This window comes from Typopeltis vanoorti, chromosome 7 (assembly GCF_054136105.1).
Source record: "Typopeltis vanoorti isolate ZY-2024b chromosome 7, IOZ_Tvanoo_1.0, whole genome shotgun sequence".
NCBI lineage: Eukaryota > Metazoa > Arthropoda > Arachnida > Uropygi > Thelyphonidae > Typopeltis > Typopeltis vanoorti.
The window spans coordinates 63,630,394-63,642,549 of NC_143555.1; the positions used below are offsets into that span (position 1 = coordinate 63,630,394).

The window sequence follows — 12,156 nt, forward strand, 5'->3', positions numbered from 1 at the left end:
CCTTAGCTACCTGAACAAACAAAACAAATGCATCCAATTCACCATTGAAATAGAAAAAGGCAACTCTCTTCTGTTCCTAGACACATTGTCACACATCTTCCTTCAGGCTGTCTCTCCTTCTCAGTTTACTGCAAACCTACACACACACAGGCTGGTACATACACAAAACTTCTTATCACCACCCAACACAAAAACTAGGGGTCATAAGCACCCTTAAACACAGAGCTCAAACCATTTGTTCAAATGAACAAGCTCTTAACCATAAATATGAGACCATCAAACATACCTTTATAAAAAAATGGATACAGCATAAAAACCATTCACAAGATCCTACATACCATACCATACCACTAATAACAAAAAAAATTTCAAGAATGCTATTGCTATACCATATGTTAGAGGCATTTCTGAAAAAATAGACAGAACACTACACCAATACAACATCAAAACCACCTTTAAACCCCTGACAAAATTAAGACACACACTCAGTTTTTCCAAGGATCCCCTGCCACACCTAGCGCACGCAGGGGTTTACAAAATAGATTGCACGTGTAACATACTGTACGTTGGAGAAACAGGGCGAACCATCCCAATCAGAAAGGATGAACACAAATGACACATAAAATACCTCCATTTTGGAAAAACCGCCTTTCTGACCACGCACTCCAAACATACCACAGAATTGATTGGAAAGGTACCAAGTCCCTACACCGCACGAAAACCTGGTTCGAGCGGAAATTCAAGGAAGCATGTGAAATGCTCAAAGATGATCTGAATAAAAATGATGGTCTAACTATTCCAAGAATGTGGAGGACCCATCTGCAACCTTCATAGCAACCACGAAGAAAAATCTCAATACAAGAAGACTTGGTGAAGTTTTTTTTTTTTTTTTTTTTTTTTTTTTTTTTTTTTTTTTTTCCTGAATATTCATAGCAACCTGTACTGTACAAATCCAGAAGATAATCGTAGTATAACAATATAAACTGTATAATTCCAGAAGAATCCTAGTACGTGAGGACTTCAGCATAGTTTATTGTAGTTTTTATTGGTAATTTTTTTTTATCACTAGAGGGCAGGCTAAGAAAAAAGATTAGTTAACAACGTAGATGTAATTTACCTGTATAGAGTGCAACAGCATGTAGCTTGGTTCTTATACACATATATCCTTCTGATGATGACCTCAATACAGGGGTCGAAACATCAAGTTATTATTTTATTATTAATCAGTAAAATAATCTTTTCAACATGTGTATTTTGTGTCCCTAAATTCATAAATATGAATGCTGATCACCGTGTAACCTTAAAAGAAAGAGACATTAGCTGTTGTTTGCGAGAATCTCCCAAATTTTACCAATTTTACCATTTACCCACTCCGCTGAAATTTTCGTTCCCATGTGTTTATCGACAGCAATACTTCTGACATCACGACACACTTTACAGCCCAATATTTTATTCTTGACATACAACCACTCGTTTCTCTCGCAGAAGTCATTTTTCTGCAAAAGTGTCCAACATTCGGGCCAATCATTATCAGAATCTGCTTCCTTTTGACCACATGGATCTTCGGTCTTGGTTTAGTGATCCTCTTCACCAAGTATTTTCGGTGATAGTTTTCTGTTTTACATGATCTCAAGTAGATTCAACAATTTCTGCTTCTTCAGCCTTTCTTTTTTCACTCATTGGCATAAAGTAATTACTTATTTTACTCATTTTGAACAATGATTGCACTGATTTAATTTAGATTAATTCAAAACTCATGTGAACACCTGCCTGTTGCAGAGTGAATATAGAACTGATAAACTGATATTGGAAGCAGTCAGAAGTGAACACAACTTCCTGTTTTCAGTTGTGTACCAACCTATGAAACAGGAAAACAGGGTGCCAACTTATGAGTAATCAAAACTGAAAATTCATTTCGTGAACACAGTACCATCTACCGGAATATTTATAATACATTTTGCTGTCAATAAATCGCAAATTTTTAAAAACTTAAGAAAGAAAGTGCCGGTACTGTGTACCGTTACATACTGCCAGAAGAAAAGCACTGGTGATAGGTATGTTGAAAGTTGAGTAAGAGATATCCATGATGAGTGTCAATCCCAGGTTTTATTATTGATAATAATAAACAATAATTAACATACTGATCTGGTTTGTTAATTATTATATATCAATAATTGATAAATGATTTTCCTGTTGGCTGTGTACATGTTTTATCCATTCATTCAGTAGGTTCAAATCAGAGTGCAACATTGATATTTGAAAGTGTTCGTGGTAGATGATTTTTGTTGTACTATATTTGATCTCCACACAGGATTCCTAGATTATTTAGCTCAAGCATGCCAGTAGTACTAAATAAGTTAGCATAGTTTCCATCATTTCATAGATGGAATTGTCAAAAAAAAAAAAAAAAAAAAAAAAACCCTTTAAATTTGGTTCATATGTGCATTGTATTTATATATTTTTATGTGGTGATCTCACTTGGTGGAGGATAGGAAACTACAACACATATGCCACTGTAGGTAAGTTAAGTATTAGATAAATTATGACCCTGGAGGATTTACAGAACTAAATAGACTTTTCATGCCATTTGGAGCCTGCATCAAACAGGGTGGTGATTCTTTTAGACATAAATGGTGTTTCAACGGTTGTATCAGATCTCTGAAAGGTGCTGTTTCAAAGGATATGGTTGTGTGATGACCATGCATTTAAGCTTAGGTACAGGTTTAAGCTCATATTAAGGTTTAATGGAGTGAAAACAGCATAAATAATTAAATACAGGTTCCTCTATTTCAACCAATAATTCCCTTTGACAGATGTAATATTGGAACCATTAAACCTGTGTTGAATTTTTTCTGCTGTTTTTATTCCACTAAACCTTAATGCAATGGGTCTCAACCCTGTGTCTGCAGGTGCAAATGCGCCTGCTGTTCATATTAACTTAGGAAAAAATAACAATAAAACTGGAAAATATAAGTCTTCTCCTAGTAATAATATTTATTGAAATCATAAAAAATGTTAACATTTATGTTATATTACATTTTGTAATTCAGAAATTGGAGGATGTGTCAGACTCTTCACTGGTGTTGTCGGCATGCTTTGACCATACATTGTTTTCTCGTATTTAAAAATTTTGCCCCAAAATGGGTAATCCAAATAAAAAACAACGAACCTATAAATTTAACGATGATTGAGAAGAAGACTATTGTTTTATCCAGAGTAAAGAGAAATGTTTTTGCTTATTGTGTTTGCTTATTCTACTTTCATAGTTAATTTGTTAATTGTTTCATATTCTATGATAAGCAAGTATAAATTTTCATAGAAAAAATATTGGTACCCACCACTCCCTTTCCAATTTTGAATGCGCCTGTGACCACAACCAGGTTGAGAACCCATGCCTTAATGTATAACAGCCCTTTCTGAGGTTTAACCCTCAAAGAATTTTAAAATAATAAAAATAAAAATTGAACTGATCATGACTTTGAATAATCCTATCCTTATAGTTTTTTTTAAAAAAAGGGAAACAGAGAAGATATTAAAAATTACCACCTTGTCAATCTTCTTTCAACAATATACTGAATTTTTACAAAAAGCATTAGCAACAGAATACATAACAAACTAGAATTTTTCCAACTTCCAGAACAAGCATGCTTCAGAAAAAAAATTGCTGATCATACATCCTCTGTCCAAAAAGAAACCGAACTTTTCGAAAAGTGTTTTGATGAATGGTCAGAAAATGAGTTTCAAACAGAGAGCTGCGATTGACTTTTGTGTTAAACTTGGTAAAAGTTTTACTGAAACGCATCAAATGCTTCAAAAAGCATACGGTGATGAATGCTTATCCCGTACTTAAGTTAATGAGTGGTAAGCAATTTCAAAGTGGTTGTGAGACGCTTGAGGATAACGAAAAGTCGGGCTGTCCAAAAACTGGACTGAGCAAATTAATATCCAAAAAGTTCATGATTTCATCAAAGAAAAACCTGAAATCATCCGTGAAGTTGATTGAAAATGAATTGTCGATTCCAAAATCAACTGTGCACAACACAATTGATTTTGGGCCTTCGTAAATTGAATTCGCAATTTGTTCCCCACAAGTTGACCGAAGACCAAAAAATGTATCGAATTGTGCAAGGACCTCATTAAAAACGCGTGTAAGGACTCAAACTTCCTTGAAACGATCGTTACTGGTGACAAAACGTGGTGTTTTGAGTGTGAGCCCGAAACAAAGCGCCAGAGTGCTGAGTGGAGACCACCAGAAGTGGGGCATCCGAAAAAAAGTCTCTTGGAGAAGTCAAAAGTAAAGACCAATGCCGATTTGTTTCTACAATTCCAATGGCATTATCCACAAAGAATTCATTCTGCCTGGCCAAACGGTCAATGGTAAGTTTTATCTCAAAGTTTTGAAGCAATTGATAGCGAGAATTCGTCGCGTACGGCATGAATATCGTGACAACTGTTCAAAACACACTGTCACTCTTGGCACTATAACTCTGCTTCTAATGAAACAAATGTCATAAACAGTTGACACAACACTAATTAAGGTTGCCGTTTTCGACAACAGAAAGATACATCAGAAAAGAATACCAAAAACTCCTAGGTCTGTCATTTATTGATCTTGAAAAGGCATTTGATTCAATCTAATCTCAATGTTAGCTCTTTTAAAGCTAATTTTAAGGAATTAAAAAAAAAACATATAGATATATTTTGTCATGTGTGTGTGTGTGTGTGTGACACACACGCGTATATAAATTCAACTGCATTTATAAAATCAGGAACACACGAAAGAAAATTTTAAAAACATGGATTGGAAAATTAGATGAATTATAGTAAATGGGAAAGAAGTAAATCATGATTTGCTGTTGACATTATTCTTTTAGGAAATTTTGCCAAAGAACTTAAATAATTGATCAGTGAATTGAATGCAGAAAGTAAAAAGGAAGGATTAAATACGGCTGTTCAATAAGTAATAAGACTATATACAGAAAACAGGTTACCTTTAATCGTCATCATTTACATGGTCTTTTTCGAAGTAACTACCGTGAGATGCAATACATTTGTCCCAACGTTGCGTCCACTTCTTAAACACATGTGAAAGTCTGTTTTTTGAGAGTTCTTTCAAAACCGCCTCCACAGCTTTTACACATGCTTTGTTGCTTTCAAAATGGCGGCCTCTTAGTGGTTTCTTGAGCTGAGGAAACAGCCAGAAATCGCTTACGGTGCGAGATCAGGACTGTATGGAGAATGTGTTAGGATATCTGTGTTGTTCTTCTGCAAAACGTCCACTACACAATCAGCAATATGTGACCTTGCATTATCGTGGTGCAATAATAAGCCATTCTTCAGCAATGGATGCTTCCTTTTGATGTGCTTGATGATAATCGCTGCTGTGTTGATCATTGTCTCTGTGATGGATGTTGAAGGTCTTCCCTGACATTCAAGATCTTCCACATTTTGCCTTCCTTCCTTAAAAGTTTTATGCCAGCGAAAAACACTTGCCCTCGACATTGCTTCATCATAGAAAGCTTCGCGTATCATGTTAAAAGTGTCGATGCCGATTTTTGCAAACGCGAACAAAATTTAATCGCATAACGCTGTTATGCGATTAAATTTTGTTCGCTTCAAAGGCGAAATTTCGAAGATTAAATTTTGTTCGCTACCAGTCTTCGAAGACGCTTCCGTTTCGAAGACTGGTCGCTTCTCATAGCCGCGCCGAAACAAGCTTGCGTTTAGTCACGTGACACTGGCACATCAGCCCATATACGCCATCTATCAGCCTTTTTTGTTAATACAGATAGCAACATTTCTTTATTCCACAGAAATTAATATTGTGATGAGTGGTTTCACCACAGTAAAATTAGTCTTATTACTTATTGAACAGCCCATGTATAAACTAAGACAAAAAAAAAATTCATGTATAATAAATATATCACCAAAAAAGTGGACACATGAAACATCAGGAAAGTGATATAGTAATCTCCTATGTTTATCTCCTAAATATATCACCAAAAAAGTGCAGACATGAAACATCAGGAAAGTGATATAGTAATCTCCTATGTTTACCTAGGCAAAATCAGAGTACAGTAGGAGATTAGTTATGCAAGCCAAGAGTAATCCCTAAGGTTTTTTTTTTTGTATATGCAGCAAGTAAAAGTAAGAATGATTATGAAAGAATAATATGTGACATTGAAGGAGACAGGAATGCTAGAAGCATGGAAGAAGAACTTTATTCTGAAACATGTATTACCAAAAAAGCATACTTACATTGAATGTTGTGACAATTTTAGAAGGATGAAATTAATATAACTTAAACTAAAGACATTGAAAGTGATTATAGATCACGGATTCAGACAGGGTAGAAATGTCAGTATTTATGAAAGATAAAGGGAAGAAAGAGGCAATCGCAAATGTAACAATAATTAAAGCAGTGTACAAGACTTACTTAATTGTTATTACGTTTTTATTGCCATTTTTCAAAAATGTCAATTAAAATATAGTACAATTAATTAAACTAGCTAGTCCTAGTTAAAAAAAAAATACAAGAACACAAAGATTTTAAAATGGTTAGATATAATTCAATGATATCACATTTGAAATTTAAACAAAATCGTATATAATTAAATAAACAATTGCAACTATAAAAAAGAAAACTTCTAGTATAATCCACATCTCGTAGTTAATATCGACTAGCTCTAGTTAATTGACTTTAATCTTGGTTTGTGTATAACATGGATGTCAGTTATATTACACTGCTGCTTTGCAAAAGAAAGAAAAAAAAAGCAGTATAACAGATTTACAATAAAATTATCTTTTTGATTTTTTTAGGTACTTTTGGTTCCACCCCATCACCCTTTGGCCAGAGTAAGTAAAATTTTGTATAAACTTTTAATATTAGAAATATATACAGTAACTGGTGCAGTACTGGTGCTCATACTACAAAACTAGTCAGTGCTGTTAGTGGTAGCACACTGATGAGCTGGCTGCCAGTAATCCATTGTAAAGTGACTAGTTGGCAAAGATGATGAGTTTGTAATAGGTGCTAGATGATGTTGCTGAATATTATTTTCTGCAAATGTAATTCATTAATCTTTTTTATGATAAACAGACAACTATAATTCATAATCCTTTTTTAAAGTTTATGTAGTTAACTGGTTTCGACATATATTGTTAACCTGGAGGGATGAACTTTACTGCTTTTTTTTCTTGAAGAGCTCTGTTTGCTCCATTTATCATCTGTCATCTCCATCTATAGATGGATATGATAGTTTCTCTCCCTACACCTCCCCCATCAAAAAGTTTTGGATTTTCTCTTGCAAAACAGATAAACTGGCATAAATATATTTATCATACAGTCATAATCATCAGATCAGCTTCTAATGTGTTGGTGGAAAAAAAATTAATATGTCAACAGATTATAGTTGGTATATACAGGAAAATAACATCAGAGGGAATAAGAATTTTTTCTTATTCCCTCTGATGTGTCATCTGTCATCTCCATCTATAGATGGATATGATAGTTTCTCTCCCTACATCTCCCCCATCAAAAAGTTTTGGATTTTCTCTTGCAAAACAGATAAACTGGCATAAATATATCATACAGTCATAATCATCAGATCAGCTTCTAATGTGTTGGTGGAAAAAAAATTAATATGTCAACAGATTATAGTTGGTATATACAGGAAAATAACATCAGAGGGAATAAGAATTTTTTTATATTTTTTATTAGAAATGTTAAATGTTTTATAGTTCTTATTTTTTTTTTAATACTCATGTTTGATCCTTTCTTTTAGTGTTGCACGGTGATCAGCATTCATTTTAGAAATTATGGACTTTACAACCATGTTATAAATAACTCCTTTAATTTCCCAGCGTTTCGATCTTCATATTAAGATCATCTGGAGTATATACAAATATACAAGGACAAGCTGAGTTACATTACACACAGCAAGCAAGAAACAATGATTTGATCACTGGTTATTCTACTGGCATGACCTCTAGTGAGGAAAAAAAAAGTACAAATTAATTGTTTAGACACTACATCAAAGCTAAATTCTATTTAAGATAACATGAGAAAGAAATCAAAGAATGTTTTCTCATGTTATCTTAAATAGAATTTAGCTTTGATGTAGTTTCTAAATAATTAATTTGTAATTTTATTTTATTTTATTTTTCTCATTAGAGGTCATTCCAGTAGAATAACTGGTGATCAAATCATTGTTTCTTTAGCTTCTGTGTGTAATGTAACTCAGCTTGTCCTTGTATATTTGTATATACTTCAGATGATGATCTTAATATGAAGATCAAAACATTGGGAAATTAAAAGAGTTATTTATGACATGGTTTTAAAGTCCATAATTTCTAAAATGAACAAACACATTTTTGATGTTTTATAGGAAGATCACCTGAAGCAAAATTATTCGTCAATCTTCATTTTAGAACATGCTGTGTATTGAATATGTTGAAAATGTTAAAATACTAATTTGTTTTCATTTCAAGTATTTATTAGATTTGTTTTGTCTACTGGCCTCTATGTTGTTCTTTAACTCTGGCCAGGTGGATTTTATTGAAATTCATTATTTTGAATCCTTAAAAAATGTCAAGCCACATCAGTTTTCACTTCAGTCTAACCTTATGCAGGAACAAAATTTGGCAAAATTTAATGAAGCAACACTGAACTCTGGCTGGATTGAATTTAATAAAATTCAGATTTAATATACAAAATGAAATATGTATGCCCATTTCAGTTTTGCCTTCATATTTGATCATTTCTGTTTGTCAAAATTATAGATTCCTACACTGGCTGGGTAGAATTTATTGAAATTTGCTTTTATATAATCTCCATTAAAATTTACCACCTCACTGGGATAAAGTTTTATCAGTAGAAAATTATATGTGTATATAAGTCAAAATAGTTTGAGATTCACTTGTGATAATGAATGAGTTACTATGCAAAATTGCAGTTCCTGCATAAAGGTTTCAGAACCTATAGCAGATTAGTGCTTTTTGTGGACGAGGTTAAAAGAGAGGAAATCTGTTACTGTCCATTGGGTTAGCATCAGCAGCAACATTTGAACTGCCAGTGGATGCCAAGCAGCTGTTTGTTGCTCATGTTATTTGTAGGCATTGCAGAAATTGAGTCATAAATGCCAGTTTTGCGCAAAATATTACCTATGGAAGTATCCATAGAGGTACCTCCATAGATACAACCTGCAGAAAAGGCACAGAGCAGAAACAAAATGTCTTAGAGAGAGAGAGAGAAAGGATATCTCGAGTGAGTTTGTGAAAGAGGAATTAGTACTGATTAGCTGAACTGCCCTTTTTTGAACAACATGAAGAATTTTTAAGGTCCTATATGAACTATTCTAAATGTGAGAGCAGCCTGCCAAGGCTTGATGGGATCTGATCTGCACAGAGTTAGTAGCTGGACAGGTGAAAAAGTAATGTTTTAAGCCGAAAAGAATACAATGTTTCTTCAAAGCTAAGAAAGGTAGAGATGTGATGTGTCTATGCTAGGAAATGCTAGACTGGTGAGCTGGATGTTACCAGAGATAAGAGAAGTGAGTTAAAGTCTTTTTTTTTTTTTTTTTTTTTTTTTTTTTTTTTTTTTTTTTTTTTTTTACAAGATAGAAGATAGGATTGACTTTTGGTAATGTTGACATTGATCTCAGCATCCCACCAAAGAATGGTATGGAGATCAATATGGACATTTAGGACACTGGCTATAGAATGTCTTGAAGATCGGTATGTTTGAAATGTGTAAAGTTGTCAAATGAGTAGGATGGATCTTATCACCATCCGAACTATGGATGAGATTTGAGGTCAGGAAAAGATTATTTGTATGGAGGAGAAAGAAAGGTTGTGGATGTAACAGAGCTCTGATGCCAGCATGTTCCCAAGACACACTTACTGAGAAAGCTCAACCATTCGATTGTAGCTTGCTGAGCTTTTTTTTCTTCTTCTTTCTCATCCATCAGATGATGGATTGAGTCCCTGTGCAAATCTTTGCCATCTGGTTCTATCTCTGGTCATTTCTGTCATCTCTCTGTAGCTTGATAATTGTGACCTTTGCTTCAAAGACTGTAGCCGATATCTTTTTGGTCTACCTCTTGATTGTCTTCTTCCAATGATTCCATTGAAGACTGTATTTAGTAATCTTTGAAAGGACATTCTCTGGAGGTATTCAAACCATCTTAATTGCTGTTCAAGAATTATAGCTGTGATATCTTCTCTATAGTTTGAGCAAGTCAAACATGAATTAAACTATAGAGAAGATATCACAGCTATAATTCTTGAACAGCAATTAAGATGGTTTGAATACCTCCAGAGAATGTCCTTTCAAAGATTACTAAATACAGTCTTCAATGGAATCATTGGAAGAAGACAATCAAGAGGTAGACCAAAAAGATATTGGCTACAGTCTTTGAAGCAAAGGTCACAATTATCAAGCTTCAGAGAGATGACAGAAATGACCAGAGATAGAACCAGATGGCAAAGATTTGCACAGGGACTCAATCCATCATCTGATGGATGAGAAAGAAGAAGATAAAAAAGCTCAGCAAGCTACAATCGAATGGTTGAGCTTTGTGTTCTGACCAGTGAGTCTTATTTATTTTTCTTAAGCATTTCATTTTGAATGCTCTGATTTTCTGTATTTCTTTCTGATGCCAATTAATTTTATTTCATTAATTTTAATCAATTAATTTATTTCATTTTCATTTATTTCGTGAATTTTATTTCAGCTCCATATGTTGCTGTAAGGATAATAATTGTTTTATAGAGTTTTAGTTTGAGGTTTTTGAAATGCATTATTTTTCCATATTTTGATTTATTCATATTAGATCATCCTTTGTTAAAGCCCACACGGTTAGCCTAGTGGCTATGCGCTTCGCAACCATATGCCTGGGGAAGGAGTGTCCCAGGTTCGATTCCCTTCGCAATCATATGCCTGGGGAAGGAGTGTCCCAGGTTCGATTCCCGTCAAAGACGTGAGAAGCTTTGGGATCTTCCTCAGGCATAGCAAAGTTGCATTCCCTCTAGTTTAGATTTTATTCTATTATTTATAATTTTTGTGAAGACTTTATATATGGTGGGGAAGTAGGCTTATAGGTTTGTAGTTTTTAATTTCTTGCTTATTGCCCTTTTTAAAAATTAATATTAGAAGTGAATTGTTCCAATTTTTTGGAATTTTTCTCTGTTTTAGGCATTTATTAAAGAGTTTAGTCAGCTGTTTGATGACAGGGTTTCCTCCCAGTTTTAAGAAGTCAACCATAATTCCATCTTCTCCTGGGGCCTTTCCATTCTTCATTTCCCGCAGTGCCATTTCCACTTCACCTTGTAAGATCTCAGGGGCACCGTGTTCTTCTTCACTTGAGTTATCCATAGATGATTGTTGGATGTCTCGGTCTTTGTCTTCATAGAGTTCAGTATAAAATTCCTGAATTCTTTTGATTAGTGCATCTCTATTTTTTTATAAGTTCACAATTTTTCCTCTTACGGCAGCTATTTCCTTTGTTCCAACTGATAATGTTCATCTTAGGACCTTCATATTACTATTGTTTTATATTGTTTCTTTAATTTTCCTAGTATTATACAATCTAATTTCATGTCTCAACCTTTTATGTATAGTTTTATATATTTCTGCATATTCTATTTTATTGGTGTCATTAAAATCTCTTTTCATATCTCTTCTTTTCTTCATCAGATCTAAGATTTCCTGTCTTAGTTTTTCCTCTCTTTGGTGCCTTTTTATACCTCCTATTTCTAGTGCACAATTCAAGATAGATTTTGTTAAGATTTCATTACATCATCAATGGTAGTAGCTGTGTTTAACTTTTTTTTAGTTCATTTTTGAGTGATTCTCTATAACAGCCTTTATTATGGTAGAGGTTTTGTAGATTGACTAAATTGGAATTTTTTCTTATGAGCTTATTCTGTTCCCATTTTTTGTTGATCCATACTTTTGCCCTTACTAGTCTGTGGTCACTTCCTGTATTAAATCTATTAAGCAATTCGGTAATATTATTTATTATATAGCTTCTGTTGGAGAGGATGAAGTCTATTTCATTGTAAGTTTGTCCATTTGGGCTTCTCCAAGTCCATTTTTAGTTGATTTTCTTCTTGAAAAAGTTGTTCATAATGAAGAGGTTATTTTCTTCTGCAAAT

The 12,156-nt window shown here is 33.7% G+C and overlaps 1 protein-coding gene across 2 annotated transcripts in view; it reads left to right on the top strand.

Moving 5' to 3' along the window:
• Nup98-96 (nuclear pore complex protein Nup98-96) overlaps positions 1-12,156 on the top strand; it is a 610,292-nt gene that overhangs the window by 45,337 nt on the left and 552,799 nt on the right. For both annotated transcript variants that reach the window (XM_090395312.1, XM_090395313.1), the window contains exon 3: positions 6,820-6,855. In XM_090395312.1, coding sequence (XP_090251438.1) covers positions 6,820-6,855 — 36 coding nt within the window. The remainder of the gene's footprint in view (positions 1-6,819; positions 6,856-12,156) is intronic.